Below are 12,156 nucleotides of genomic sequence, written 5' to 3'. Positions count from 1 at the left end.
TGTCGGCAAGCCTGGGAGGAGGGGCCAACTTTGAATGTTGTGCTTACAAACCGCAGCGGACAAATCCTACTCATTCTGTCTTTAAGTTGAAGTTAAAACATGAAAAACATATTTCCATAACAGCAGAAATATTCAGACTGTTTCTGTGCTACTTTTCTCATAACATCTTAATCAAATTGCAGTCAAGACTTCCTGTAACATGTTCTGTAAGTGTCATCTGTTGTTATACCCCCCCCCCCCCTTCGTGAAATTTTATGTGAAATACTGACAGATCTCTGACTTTCTTGAAATAACTACATTGAAAAGGTCTGATAATGGAAAATAAAAATAATCCTGTCATGGTTCATGGTTTTGCAGCAAAATGATGGGCAGTTCCCTGTGATTCAGCTGGTTGGTATGCTGAGAGGCATCGTATCTGGAATGAGGTACACACACACACACACACACACACACACACACACACACACACACACACACACACACACACACAGAAATCCATTTATTATAAAGATGAAGAGGAAACTTTTTCAGACATTTCAATGATTGTTGTGTGAAATTTGATTTTTATGTAACAATACCAATTCTCCCACATTGAGATTTCATGTGGTGATATCCAATTCTATCTGCTCGTGTGTTCTACTCAATCAGGCATCAGCAGCTTGAAATATTCTGCCTCCACATACTGCAGATTCTCTGTCTCACACACTCATGCACTAAAAAACAAACACAAACTCTATGTATTTGAGTTAAGAGCACCACTGCTTGTCGGCTTGGTAGCATGAAACATACACTGACACACACACACACTGAATCCCATTAGTTTTTTTTAGTATCCCAGGTAGCTGGCAATGGATAACACGCACATCCACACAATAAATCTTGTTGATGTTACAGGTACCTTGCAGAGATGAGTTATGTTCATCGGGACCTGGCTGCTCGGAACATCCTGGTTAACAGTAACTTGGTGTGTAAGGTGTCCGATTTTGGATTATCTCGATATCTGGAGGACGACACCTCTGACCCCACCTACACCAGCTCACTGGTGAGGACTTGCACACTCACACTCACATGCAATAATATAAACAGATAACATTCAAGGACAGACAGCGGCACATACACAATGTAACATGAATCATGATGCATAAAACAAAACAAACAAAGATGGAAGTTGAGTCATAATCACAATCATAATAATGACATTATGCCTTTAAAGGAGTGTTATGTTTCAGGGGAAGTATGACATGTTTATTTATATGAAAAAACTGGATATTGGGTAAGTCAGGTACAAGCTAAAATAATATACGTAGTAGTAAGTATACTAGCTACTTTTCATCTGTCAATCTCTCATATCTCAATCTCTTATTATTCATATTCCTGTTAATAAGAATAATGAAAAATAATATCAAAATTAAGTGCTTTATAAATGTTGTATCTGCCTCCTTTGTGTAAGCAAATTGATGCTTTTGGGTAATGCAGAAGGCGAGGGACATGTGGGGCTCTGACACAGCTGGAGCATGCAGTGTTCGCTTGGCACCGCAGTTTACAGAGCGTTATCACTCATCAGTGTGGATGCTCACATCGTTATCATTAACATTATCATTATCATTATAGTTAAAGTTCTTGGTGTGGACGACCGCGTCAAGAGTTTTATTTACAACCTATGAAAGCAGGCGTCGACTTAGAAACCAAACTAAGTGACATGTTCTGTCTTGTTGATCTCCGTTTCAGTACACATGCACAAACCCCAATAATAGAACACAAACAACATGACAATCAATGTTGATGCATAATGATAATGTTGGACCACTATTCCTTATTTCATAGGCCATTTGGGACTTTTGAGGTAATGCATGTGTAACCCCCCCCAAAAAAATCATAGTTGATTGCCATGGCAACGATTAAAGCTTTGAAGCAAGTAAGGATTGCAATGAGCATTGAATTAATAGTCTGTTGTCACCTTTATGTTTATGATGTACAGTTGCAGATATACTGTATGCCGCCTATGGCCTCTGTTTAGTACTGTGATGATGAATGCAAGGATGCACGTCAAGAGAGGAACTGCTGTATGAAGCAGAAGACTTCTTTTCTTTCTTTTCATCATTTATTTACCCCTCCCTTCTTCCCTGTTGTATTTCTTTTCTCTCAGGGTGGTAAAATCCCAGTGCGGTGGACAGCTCCGGAGGCAATCGCCTACAGGAAGTTTACGTCGGCTTCAGATGTCTGGAGTTATGGGATTGTCACCTGGGAGGTGATGTCATACGGAGAGAGACCTTACTGGGATATGAGCAACCAAGATGTAAGTCACTGCATGTTTGTTTGTTTGTGTGTGTGTGTATGTGTGTGTGAGAGAGAGAGAGAGAGAGAGAGAGAGGGAGAGATAGAGAGACAGAGCATCAGTGAAAGAGTCTTTCTTTTGTTCTTGTGTTCTCATTGAAGTCTGTGAATAATGTTGTGTATACGTTTACCCATTCTTTTTGTTGCTTACTGCCTTTCTGTAGTGTGTGTGTGTGTGTGTGTGTGTGTGTGTGTGTGTCTGCGTGTGTGTGTGTGTGTGTGTGTGTGTGTGTGTGTGTGTGTGTGTGTGTGTGTGTGTGTGTGTGTGTCTGCGTGTGTGTGTGTGTGTGTGTGTGTGTGTGTTGGGGGTGTGCTTGTTTGTTTCCTTTGCCGTCTCTCACAGCAGGGTGTCTACATGTCTTGGAAAACACATGGAAAATGAGGACATCAATTTTAAGTGTCACAGAAATGTTTGTTGCTTGGAACATCAGACCACAAGGCATCAGGATTTTGTATTCCTGCTTATATTTTCTTCTGGGAATACTTCATTGTCTTGACAACTTTATTCCAATTACCTGCACAGTATTATCAATTTGCTACAGCTTTTTGAAACCTTAGTTTTGTCTCTGTGCTGGGATCACAGTGATGTTATTAAGTGGTGTGAGGTTACAATCATCCCTGTGTTTTCTTGGCTGGAAATGATAGGCAGTTTGTTTTTTGTTTTGTTTTTTTAAAGAAGTGTACACTTCTCTCCCATTCTTATGATAAAATCCATCATAAAATCCACTCTCTCATCCTTTCTTTAGACTTCCATTTTACTGTTTAAACCTAGAGGGGATCACGTACAGTACATGAAAAAGGTTCCAGAAGATCGGATTGCTGACATTTTTATTTCTAGGTTTCTATTTCGAGAAGAATTGAGATACTCAGATTATAGTTAGTTTTGGCACTAAAACCCACTTCAAAGCACTGAGGCTCTAAATCCTTACTCTTGCTTTCTGAATCTCTATATTTATAATAGCTTTGACACAGAGGAGCCTTGGAAATTTTAAAGCCTTCGATTTGTCTTGAGTTTAAACTTAAAAGTAAATTTTGTTGCTGTGTTACTAATTGTCCTCAGTTGTGTTCAACTTGGAAAATATTGCTAATAACTTTCCTTTAGGAAATATATGGATGTTTTGTGCCATTTCCCTGTCTGGTTATCTCTCCCACTGATGAGGAGTTAATCAGTGGCGAGATGCTATTCCAACTGTAAGACAGTCGCACATACTCAACCAATAGAAATAAATAATTCTATTCTATTTTTGACAGTAGAGAACCATTTCCATGTCTAGCATCTACATCACCTTAACCATCTCTTTCCTCGTGTTTCACACTTTCCCCCGTCTCTTACCTCCCCCCTGCTGTCTCTCTTCACCTCCTCCCTTGCAGCCTCACCCCTCATTCCCTTATGGTTGCTCCTCGGCAATAGAAGCAGTCTATGCAGCAGTAATGACAGAGAGTTGATATAATGACAGGGACAGTTTTATAATGGCACAGACAGTGTATAATGATGGGGAAAGTGGGTGTTACCACTATAGCTAACGAGGGTCTGGTGGGGCATTAACTATGCATGAACCTCACACAGATAGGCACACACGTGATTTCAAAGAATGTGTAACGGTGAAATTGTCAGTGGAGCCACCACAGGTGCTGTGTTCAACATGAATTAATCATGAAAGAGACCTGTGATGTTTTACTACACTTGCTGCTTTCTTGATTGACAGCGATGCTTAGAGAGAATTTTTGCAGCACAAAGCCTGAGAAGTGTGTCGGGGTCAAGTAGAGTTCAGTCAGCGAGCAGACAAACCACGGCACAGAATTTACAGTCATAGAAGCACTGCATTCCCCCAGCTTACCTTTAGGTAGGCTTACAAGTACACTGACACAGGCTAGTAACTTTAAATTTATGGGAAGCGCTTAAAAAAGACACGTTGAAGTGTTATTTCAAGGAATTTTATGGCACATCTGCTTTCTTAAAGTCGCTCATTAAAAACATAGCAGCACCACCAAGACTCTAGATACAGTGCTGCAGCTTAGATTTAGAAACAACGTTTGGTCTCTAAAGCTCCAATCCCAAGCAGAACAGGTGGAGTTCAAACAACATTTATTAGGTCAACAATAAAAGCAAGGTGAGGCAGATAAGTTCTAGATGGAAAAAACTTGTAGGCAAAAGTCCAGAAAAAAGTAGAGGTCATTAAATGAGTAGGAAAAAAGACTGGAACACTTTTGCAGGCACAAAAGAAAATCTGGCAGAGTAATGAGGCTACAGTACAGGTCAACTTGTGAAGATAATGAACAGGTGGATGTGGAGGTCAGGTAATGGGGAATGGTGGGAAAACAACAATGTAGAAAATTGTTCATGTATTTACCTTAAAGCTCCAATAGGTAAAAAGCAAAAAAAAAAAAAGGCCTCAACTGAAGTACAGTGAGCCCTCTTCAGGCATCTTTCCCTCTCTTTCAATGAGATTTGAAGAAGACCAGCCAACAGCCGATTATCTTAACTGGTAACAGCAAACAAGATCATGTACTGTAGAAATGGAAGTTGTGGTTTTGCAGGGGGGTTTAGGGTGTGACTTTTTCTTGGAAGGGTGCGATGATTTCCTGGAATCCACTGTTTCCGTGCCAACCTCATTTGAAAATCTGTCTTTGTGCTGAGTTAAACTAACCAGCTGATGGTGGTAGCTTCATATGTACTGTACAGAGACAGGGGCATTGGTCTTTTCATGTAACTCATGTTAAAAAAGCAAATAGGCTAACATATTTCCCCAAATTACCTTTGAACATAAATGGAAGGTTAAAGTAGTACTTTTCAATATTCAAAATTATAGTTACATTCAAACAATAGTGATGCTGACACCTTTCCATCTTGTCAACACATGGTAGTAGCCCCTCTGATTCCTGGTGCTATAAAGGTTTGTTCGCATGAAAATAGTCATTGGGAGTGTGAAAGGTTAGAAGAAATATGATAGTATCTGGATATGTGATGTGTTGAAATAGCTGAAAGCACTCAGCCACTTCATCCATCAGATTACACAACAATGAGAGTTTTTAACATTGTAACGACGATAATTTGAGTTACGGCGACATTAGAAAAATATTCTCACATTGCTGGCACAGGGGCAGAATAATTTGAAGTAATGATCATGGAACTTCTTCCTTCCTTTGATTATTTTTCTTCTAGGTGGCAAGGCAGCTAGTTACTCTTTCAGTCAAAGGATTTTTTTGAACTCTGTAATGTTCAAGATAATTACATTCTGCACTCAAAGGTATGCCAGCATATTTGACGAAACCTCCCTGCAATACAAAATTATTGCCTCAAAGTTGTCACAGGAAAGCCTTGACAGATCCGTATCATTTGTCAGTACCTGCATTGGTGTAATTAAATCAAAAGCGCCTCTGTGTAAAAAGACCTGCTTGACATCAGAGACTGCAGCAGGCGTCACTGCTGCTTTGCGATGAATAACTGGAGATACTGTGCGACTGCATGCTGTGTCCGGATGAAGTTCTCACATGAAATTTGAATCTTCCTAACTAATCCGAGTTTTCATCTTTTGCCTGTGGTTTTAATTCATGCTGAACGAGGCAATATTCTTCTGTAAAAATACACCTTTCAAAATAACAAAGGAGCAGAGAAGGCTGAACTCTTCTCTGCCAACAGGAAGTCACAAATCAAAACTCGAGTCCCCTGACAGCAGCGAGAGAGCTGGACTCAACTTTGGATATGTTTGCCTCTTTCATCTCTGTGTGCAATTTACTAATGTCTGATCAGAAAAATACATTTATTTCACAATATTTTCCCCCGTCATTTATATCTTCCATTTTCGATGCTAGAAAAAGTGGGCTTGTTTAAAAACACACTTTGAAAAAAACTTTCATCTTTTTCATGTTAAATAAATGTCAATTTAATCCAATTAAATGTGAGTTTAGAGCCCCTTTCCAACATTTCCTAAATGGCTGGTGGAAGTTATTAATTTCTCCTTCTTACTCTGCCTCCTCATCCAACAATGGATGGCTGATAGAGGAGTGGGTTGAGACACTCCTGTACAATTAAACCCAGTTTCAAACTGTTCCCCGGAGACTCAGTGCTCACTAAATCACTTTTCAGCAATCAAATCCCTCTCACAGTTATACCCTGCCCACATATTCCATCACCTCTGGGACTCTAACAATATGGAAGCTAAAACAATGTACAAAATATGATAATGATATAATAAGAAGCTGTTTAATATTATTAAATGGTGCGGTGTAGTGCAACATTAGAATGACACATCACCTTATAACGTTGATAGAACGAATGTATTAGCAGTTACTAACAATAATGTTGCTATTTTTTAAGCAACATTCATTTTGGTCTCCACCATCTCCTGAATGAAACATCGGTCTTTGTAGCTGCTATATGCTCCACTATATTCACCAGCTAGTTGATATTTTTGTCTTTCTGGTGCTGAGCTGGTAGTGTACAGCAGGTTTATCCGCGCTTTTTTTGCTGCTGCGTCTGAAAACAATACTGATAACAGCAATGAGAGTGAACCACAGTAAACAGTAAAGTTGCGAGCCATAAAACCAAAGCAGTGAGCTTAGAGTCAGCTATTAATCCTCTGTGGGTTTGTCCTTTCGCCTCTTTTCCCTGCTCCCATCTCTCGCTGTGTCCCAGGTGATAAATGCCATCGAGCAGGACTTCAGGCTGCCAGCTCCAATGGACTGCCCGGTAGTGCTGCACCAGCTGATGCTGGACTGTTGGCAGAAAGACAGGAACGCACGGCCAAAGTTCCCCGATATTGTCAGCATGTTGGACAAAATGATACGCAACCCTGCGTCTCTCAAAGCCGGCACCAACAACATCGCCCCCGGGTGAGGAGAGATAAAACACAAATTTACATACACAAACACACTCTTCCTGTCTGAGTGAAACTGTATTTTCTATATTTTTTGCTGACGTGTGCTTGTCTCTCCCTGTGTATCTGCTGTCTGCAGTCCTTCCCATCATCCTTTGTTAGACCGCGGAGCTCCAGACCTGAGCAGGGTGAGCTCTGTGGAAGACTGGCTGGCTGCGCTGAAGATGACCCAGTATCGAGACTCCTTCCTGGGCTCGGGTTTCACTTCTTTGCCCCTCGTCACACAAATCACAGCCGAGTAAGTCTACCTGTTTGATTGTTACTTCTCACACTGCTCATCTGCTAAGGCGGTGTCTTGTTAGTTGGACAACTGGCAGTGTATCTGGTTGGCTGACTACTGGTCCATGTGTACGCCTATCCATTTCTTTGAACAATCTCCAAGACTAACTTACTTCCATCTTTTTATCATGATATAAAATACTTCGAGTACATTAACAGAGCATCATTGTAAACTGAAAAACTGTAAAACATTGCCAAATTACGGTGATAAGAAGCCTTGTTCCTCCAAGAGATATTGCTGTAGTTTCTTTAAAGTGTTTTAAAGTGTAGCTATACCTGGCATCCCAGGTGTTAATTAGCATTTCACTTTCTTCACCATCTGCCATTATGAGAAATTCTGGTAGTTTTTAGCTATTTAAAGAATATATATATTGTTGTTTTTCCTGCTTAAAATAGCCTGTAAAAGAAGGCAAACTGGCATCACTCCTCTTGTCTGAGAGCTACGAGATGTGGCTCCTGCCATTATCTTTGACCAAGGCACCAGTCTGAGAGCTGCAGCTGGTCCCTGTACATTTCACTGTGGGTCAAAGATAGAGCATGAGTTTCCCCATGGGGATTAATTAAATCTACTAAAATAGTACCAGTGCAGATAGAGCCACAAAGAATTGGCTATTTGTCAGTGAACTTTTTTTAAAATATTTGCTATGTATGAGACATTTTCTTAGTTATGTTATTAAACTAAAAACAAATCCATGGTCTGTTGTTTGTGGGTTAAATTATATTTTAAAATTCAACGTGTGTACAACCTTTGATGACGAGATTTATGTGGGATCCTACCAGACCCTTGCACACTCATCTGCCCATATAGCCCATAAAAAGTTATCTATATGACCTTGTATAGGCTAAATAGGATATAGGATAGGATTTTTTTCAGTGTGGTTAAAAGCAAATTCTTCCTGACAAAATATTTGATCAATAAAAATGTATGATACATTATATTTCCCCTCACTGTGGATATCGCTGTAGTATACGTATGCACACAGAGTATGCCAACGGAATAGACAGTTTCTAACATTTAAATATGAACACATTTGACATTTCTGTGCTCAAAGCAGTTTATCCACAACAAAACAATGGGTCTCATTAAAGAATGTTTTCGTAATCTTTTCTTAACTTACTCTTACTTTTTTCATACGCTTGTGCCATGTCAGATTCAGCAAATGCTCCTATCTTCAGATAATTGTGTGAATGCTTAACATGATAAATACCACCTGTGTGTAAATGAGCGCACATTCATGAAAATTGTAAATTAGCATAATTAACACCCCAATAATACCATATTAGACTACATGTCCTGCCCCATATGTTCGGAAATGTTCATGAAAACGGCACCAAAGAGTAAAAACAGAACTTTATGAGCTTTGAGACTGAAGTCCTGCTTCCAGAGATGCATAAAGGAAAGTCCATACTTTTCAACAGTGTCAGCCGTGGTGAAATAAAGGGTCTCTTAAATCTAAGGAATGGGAGAAAATAAAGAGTGCCATTAATGCCGTGTCACCAGAGGGTCGTAGTGTCAAAAAAATAAAGAACGGCAAACAATGACTGCAACAGGAGGGGGTCGAGGGGAAGTCTCTGTCACAGAGATGGAGAAGAGAACACGTGCCGTAATAGGTGATGTTGCAGACATCGCAACGGAGGATGTCACTTTGACAGCGACTTGCATAAACCTGTATGTGAAGATACGGCCAATAGGTATGACAGTAATGGTGTGTAAAACCATCTCATGTTTTTAATTTATAAGTGACCAGCGTAAAATAAAATTAGATTTATCTCTTTCTGATCCCACCCACTTTTATTCTCCCTCGTCCAAATATTGTAAATTTACATTATGCAAATTTAAATAATAACATCATTCAACATAATTAATAACCATTATTTTATAAGTGCGCACAGCCGCACACTATTTATTGATTATTTATCGACTAATTATTTCAGTCAATAATAAAATGTGTTTATATCTGCTTTCAAACTTCGGCCTCCATGGGCAGGTAGCTATGCTAACATTACTTACATGTTTAGGTGGTAGGTCATGTTCTTAGTGGACGAGTGAGGCAAAGTTGCAAAGTTTGCATGTGACCTTCTTGGGGTCATGCTTGTTCTTTTCAAAGTGATCCCATACTTTAGACTTCTTTCCTTACATGATTGGATATTAATGTCCTGCAGGGACCTGCCTGCCATGTTAAAAAAAAACAACACTGACACTGAGTGAGTGTCACGACTTCCTGTATCTGGCCCTTCACATTAAAAGCACTCCAGCCGCTAGTAACATAGATTTTCACTTAATTTTGACAAGAAATGGCTCAAAATGTTTGTTTTTTGGTGACCAATAGACTAGAAATTTTGGTTGGCTAATGATTTTTTGGTTGACCAGTGCTTGGTTGACTATTTGGGGGCAGTGCTAGTCAGGACCACCTTAAATTGTGTTCTAACCTCAGAGAAAATTCAAAATCCGAGAAAGTTGGTGAATGCAGCAAGTTCTCATAAATCACTCGTACAAGCCTCTTAAGGATGAGTGGTTCTTGCATGAGGACCAGTGTATCTCTAAAAAGATGAGCTTGATTTATGTGAATTATATTTTTCTCTCTCGAAATGATTAGTTAAACATAGGCTACTGCTTTGTCATTATTTAATCAAACTAGTCAAAAACAGCAGTTACACAGCATGTTCTTGCTGTGATAATTTAGAGAACCGGCACATTTTTTTATTCCAATTTCAGCACCACTCAGTACCAATGTCGTAATGATTTATTGGTGTTTAAAAAACCTCTTTCTGTTTTTTTTTACAGAGATCTTCAGAGGATTGGAGTGTCTTTAGCCGGACACCAGAAGAAAATCCTGACCAGTGTTCAGTCGATGAGTCACAACATCGATGACCAGTCTCCTACTGAATCTGTGTAACCACACAGGGGAGTGAAACAGTATGAAATATTTGACAAGTGTACAGTCTGAGGGAGCAAGCTGTCATCATCACACTTCTGTTTTACCTTCATAGTTTGCTGCCCTTAATAATGGAAACCACTTTACATGTTTTTAATAAACACTGTGGCCATTTTTGTGTCTGCATGGCCTCAGTAGTCACCAGGTCCTTCCTTCAGTCATTGGACAGAATTTTTGTTTTTACACCATTTAATAAATTGTAAAATAAATGTTAAAAACGATAACTATGGTAGTAAACTTAGGTTGGGGAGGCCACGCCTCAGCCAAACCTCTAATCACCTCATAAACCTATCCCGTACTGTTAGTTTTCTTGACCCACTCTCCCTTTCCATCTCCTTCATCCGAACCTGTCCTGTTCCCTTCATTCATCCCCTCATTTTCACCCATTTCTTCTTCTCCAGGTACTGTCTGAGGCCCATGATTGGCTCTATGACTCCACTCCAGAGCCTCCTCCTCCTCCAGCCTTAATGGACAATTTCCTCCCCCACATTCTTCCCCTTATCGCATCTATCATTCATCCCCCTCAACGTCTTATTCTTCCTCTTTCCATTTAAGCTTTACAAAATTGCATGGTTGCAATGTGGCCCTTGAAGGGAATTGTGCAGGAGGAAAAACAAGGCAGACATGATTTTTGACTGCAAAACAAAACAAAACAAAAAGCTACAGTCTGAACTTCTGCCTGACTATAACAGGTACACAAACTTTCCCTCTTGCCCAAAATCTTCCACCAATGAAATCCACAGACCAGTTGACTGTATGATTCAACGCCTGTTTTTTATGTAACAATAAATCACACAACACGCTACTGTGAAGAGGAAACCAACTAAACAGACAAACTGGACTGAAAGCCTGACAAAAGGGTCTTTTAAATCGGTGTTTCTGGAGCAGGGGCGGGGTATCTGCAGCGTGTTTTGCTGAGACTACTTCAGTTTGTTGGTGAAAATTGCTACCATTTAAATTCAGACAAGAGCCAACAGTTAAATGGGACTTTGTGAATCCATCTTCATATTGAAGAGTTTGTAAATATTATGATATGGAAAGTTTTATTTCCTATTTGCTTTCAGTTTTACCAACAGCATCGAACATTTAATTAAGTATTTTGTCAACTCTGTATGATTATCTTCCTCTGCCTGACTCACCTAACTCATCACTGGAACAAATGTTTAAGTGCTGTGTACTGCGGACAGAAATAACTTACTTTTTGTGATTTCCATTCAGCAAGAATGGCAGAGAGCTAGCAAAGCCTGGCGTACTTCAAATACTTTATTCAGAGGTTGCTCATAATGGATGAGGTTTTACAATCAGCTCTTCTGTCTGAGTAAAGGCATTTACAGAGCAGCAAACGTAAACAAAATCAGATAAAGAAATATCAAACCATCGCAGTGTAATAAGTATTTTTCCAAGCTAGGAAGCAACTGCAGACTTGAAAGTATAAAAGAAGAGGAGAAACAGCGTAAGAGATGATAGATACTAAGTCATTACCAGCTGCTGAGACGCACCTGTTGTGAACACACAGTTGAGGCCAGAGAATCTTGATAGGCATAAAAGGTATTCTCTCATCCAAGGTTCTTGTGATTTGGCTGCAAATCCTAAAGCTGAGTGCCAGTCAGGCATTAATACGGCGCATGAACAAACCAGAAATGCTCATCATGAACTATCAATGCATGAAACAAATCTAATTTTCAGACAAAACTGTATGGCTTCCATCCAGATGGTAATCATCACTCTAC

General features: G+C 39.7%; 1 protein-coding gene across 1 annotated transcript in view; it reads left to right on the top strand.

Moving 5' to 3' along the window:
• LOC310945491 (ephrin type-B receptor 1-like) overlaps nt 1-10,387 on the top strand; it is a gene marked incomplete at both ends in the record, with an annotated part of 83,712 nt that extends 73,325 nt beyond the window's left edge. Inside the window, 6 exons of the mRNA XM_083911591.1 lie at nt 358-425; nt 895-1,042; nt 2,147-2,296; nt 6,971-7,167; nt 7,291-7,449; nt 10,276-10,387. Coding sequence (XP_083767717.1) covers nt 358-425; nt 895-1,042; nt 2,147-2,296; nt 6,971-7,167; nt 7,291-7,449; nt 10,276-10,387 — 834 coding nt within the window. The remainder of the gene's footprint in view (nt 1-357; nt 426-894; nt 1,043-2,146; nt 2,297-6,970; nt 7,168-7,290; nt 7,450-10,275) is intronic.
• Between the last annotated feature and the right edge of the window lie 1,769 nt (nt 10,388-12,156).

Source organism: Echiichthys vipera, assembly GCF_963691815.1.
Source record: "Echiichthys vipera genome assembly, chromosome: 3".
NCBI lineage: Eukaryota > Metazoa > Chordata > Actinopteri > Perciformes > Trachinidae > Echiichthys > Echiichthys vipera.
This window is presented reverse-complemented; position numbering and strand designations above follow the sequence as displayed.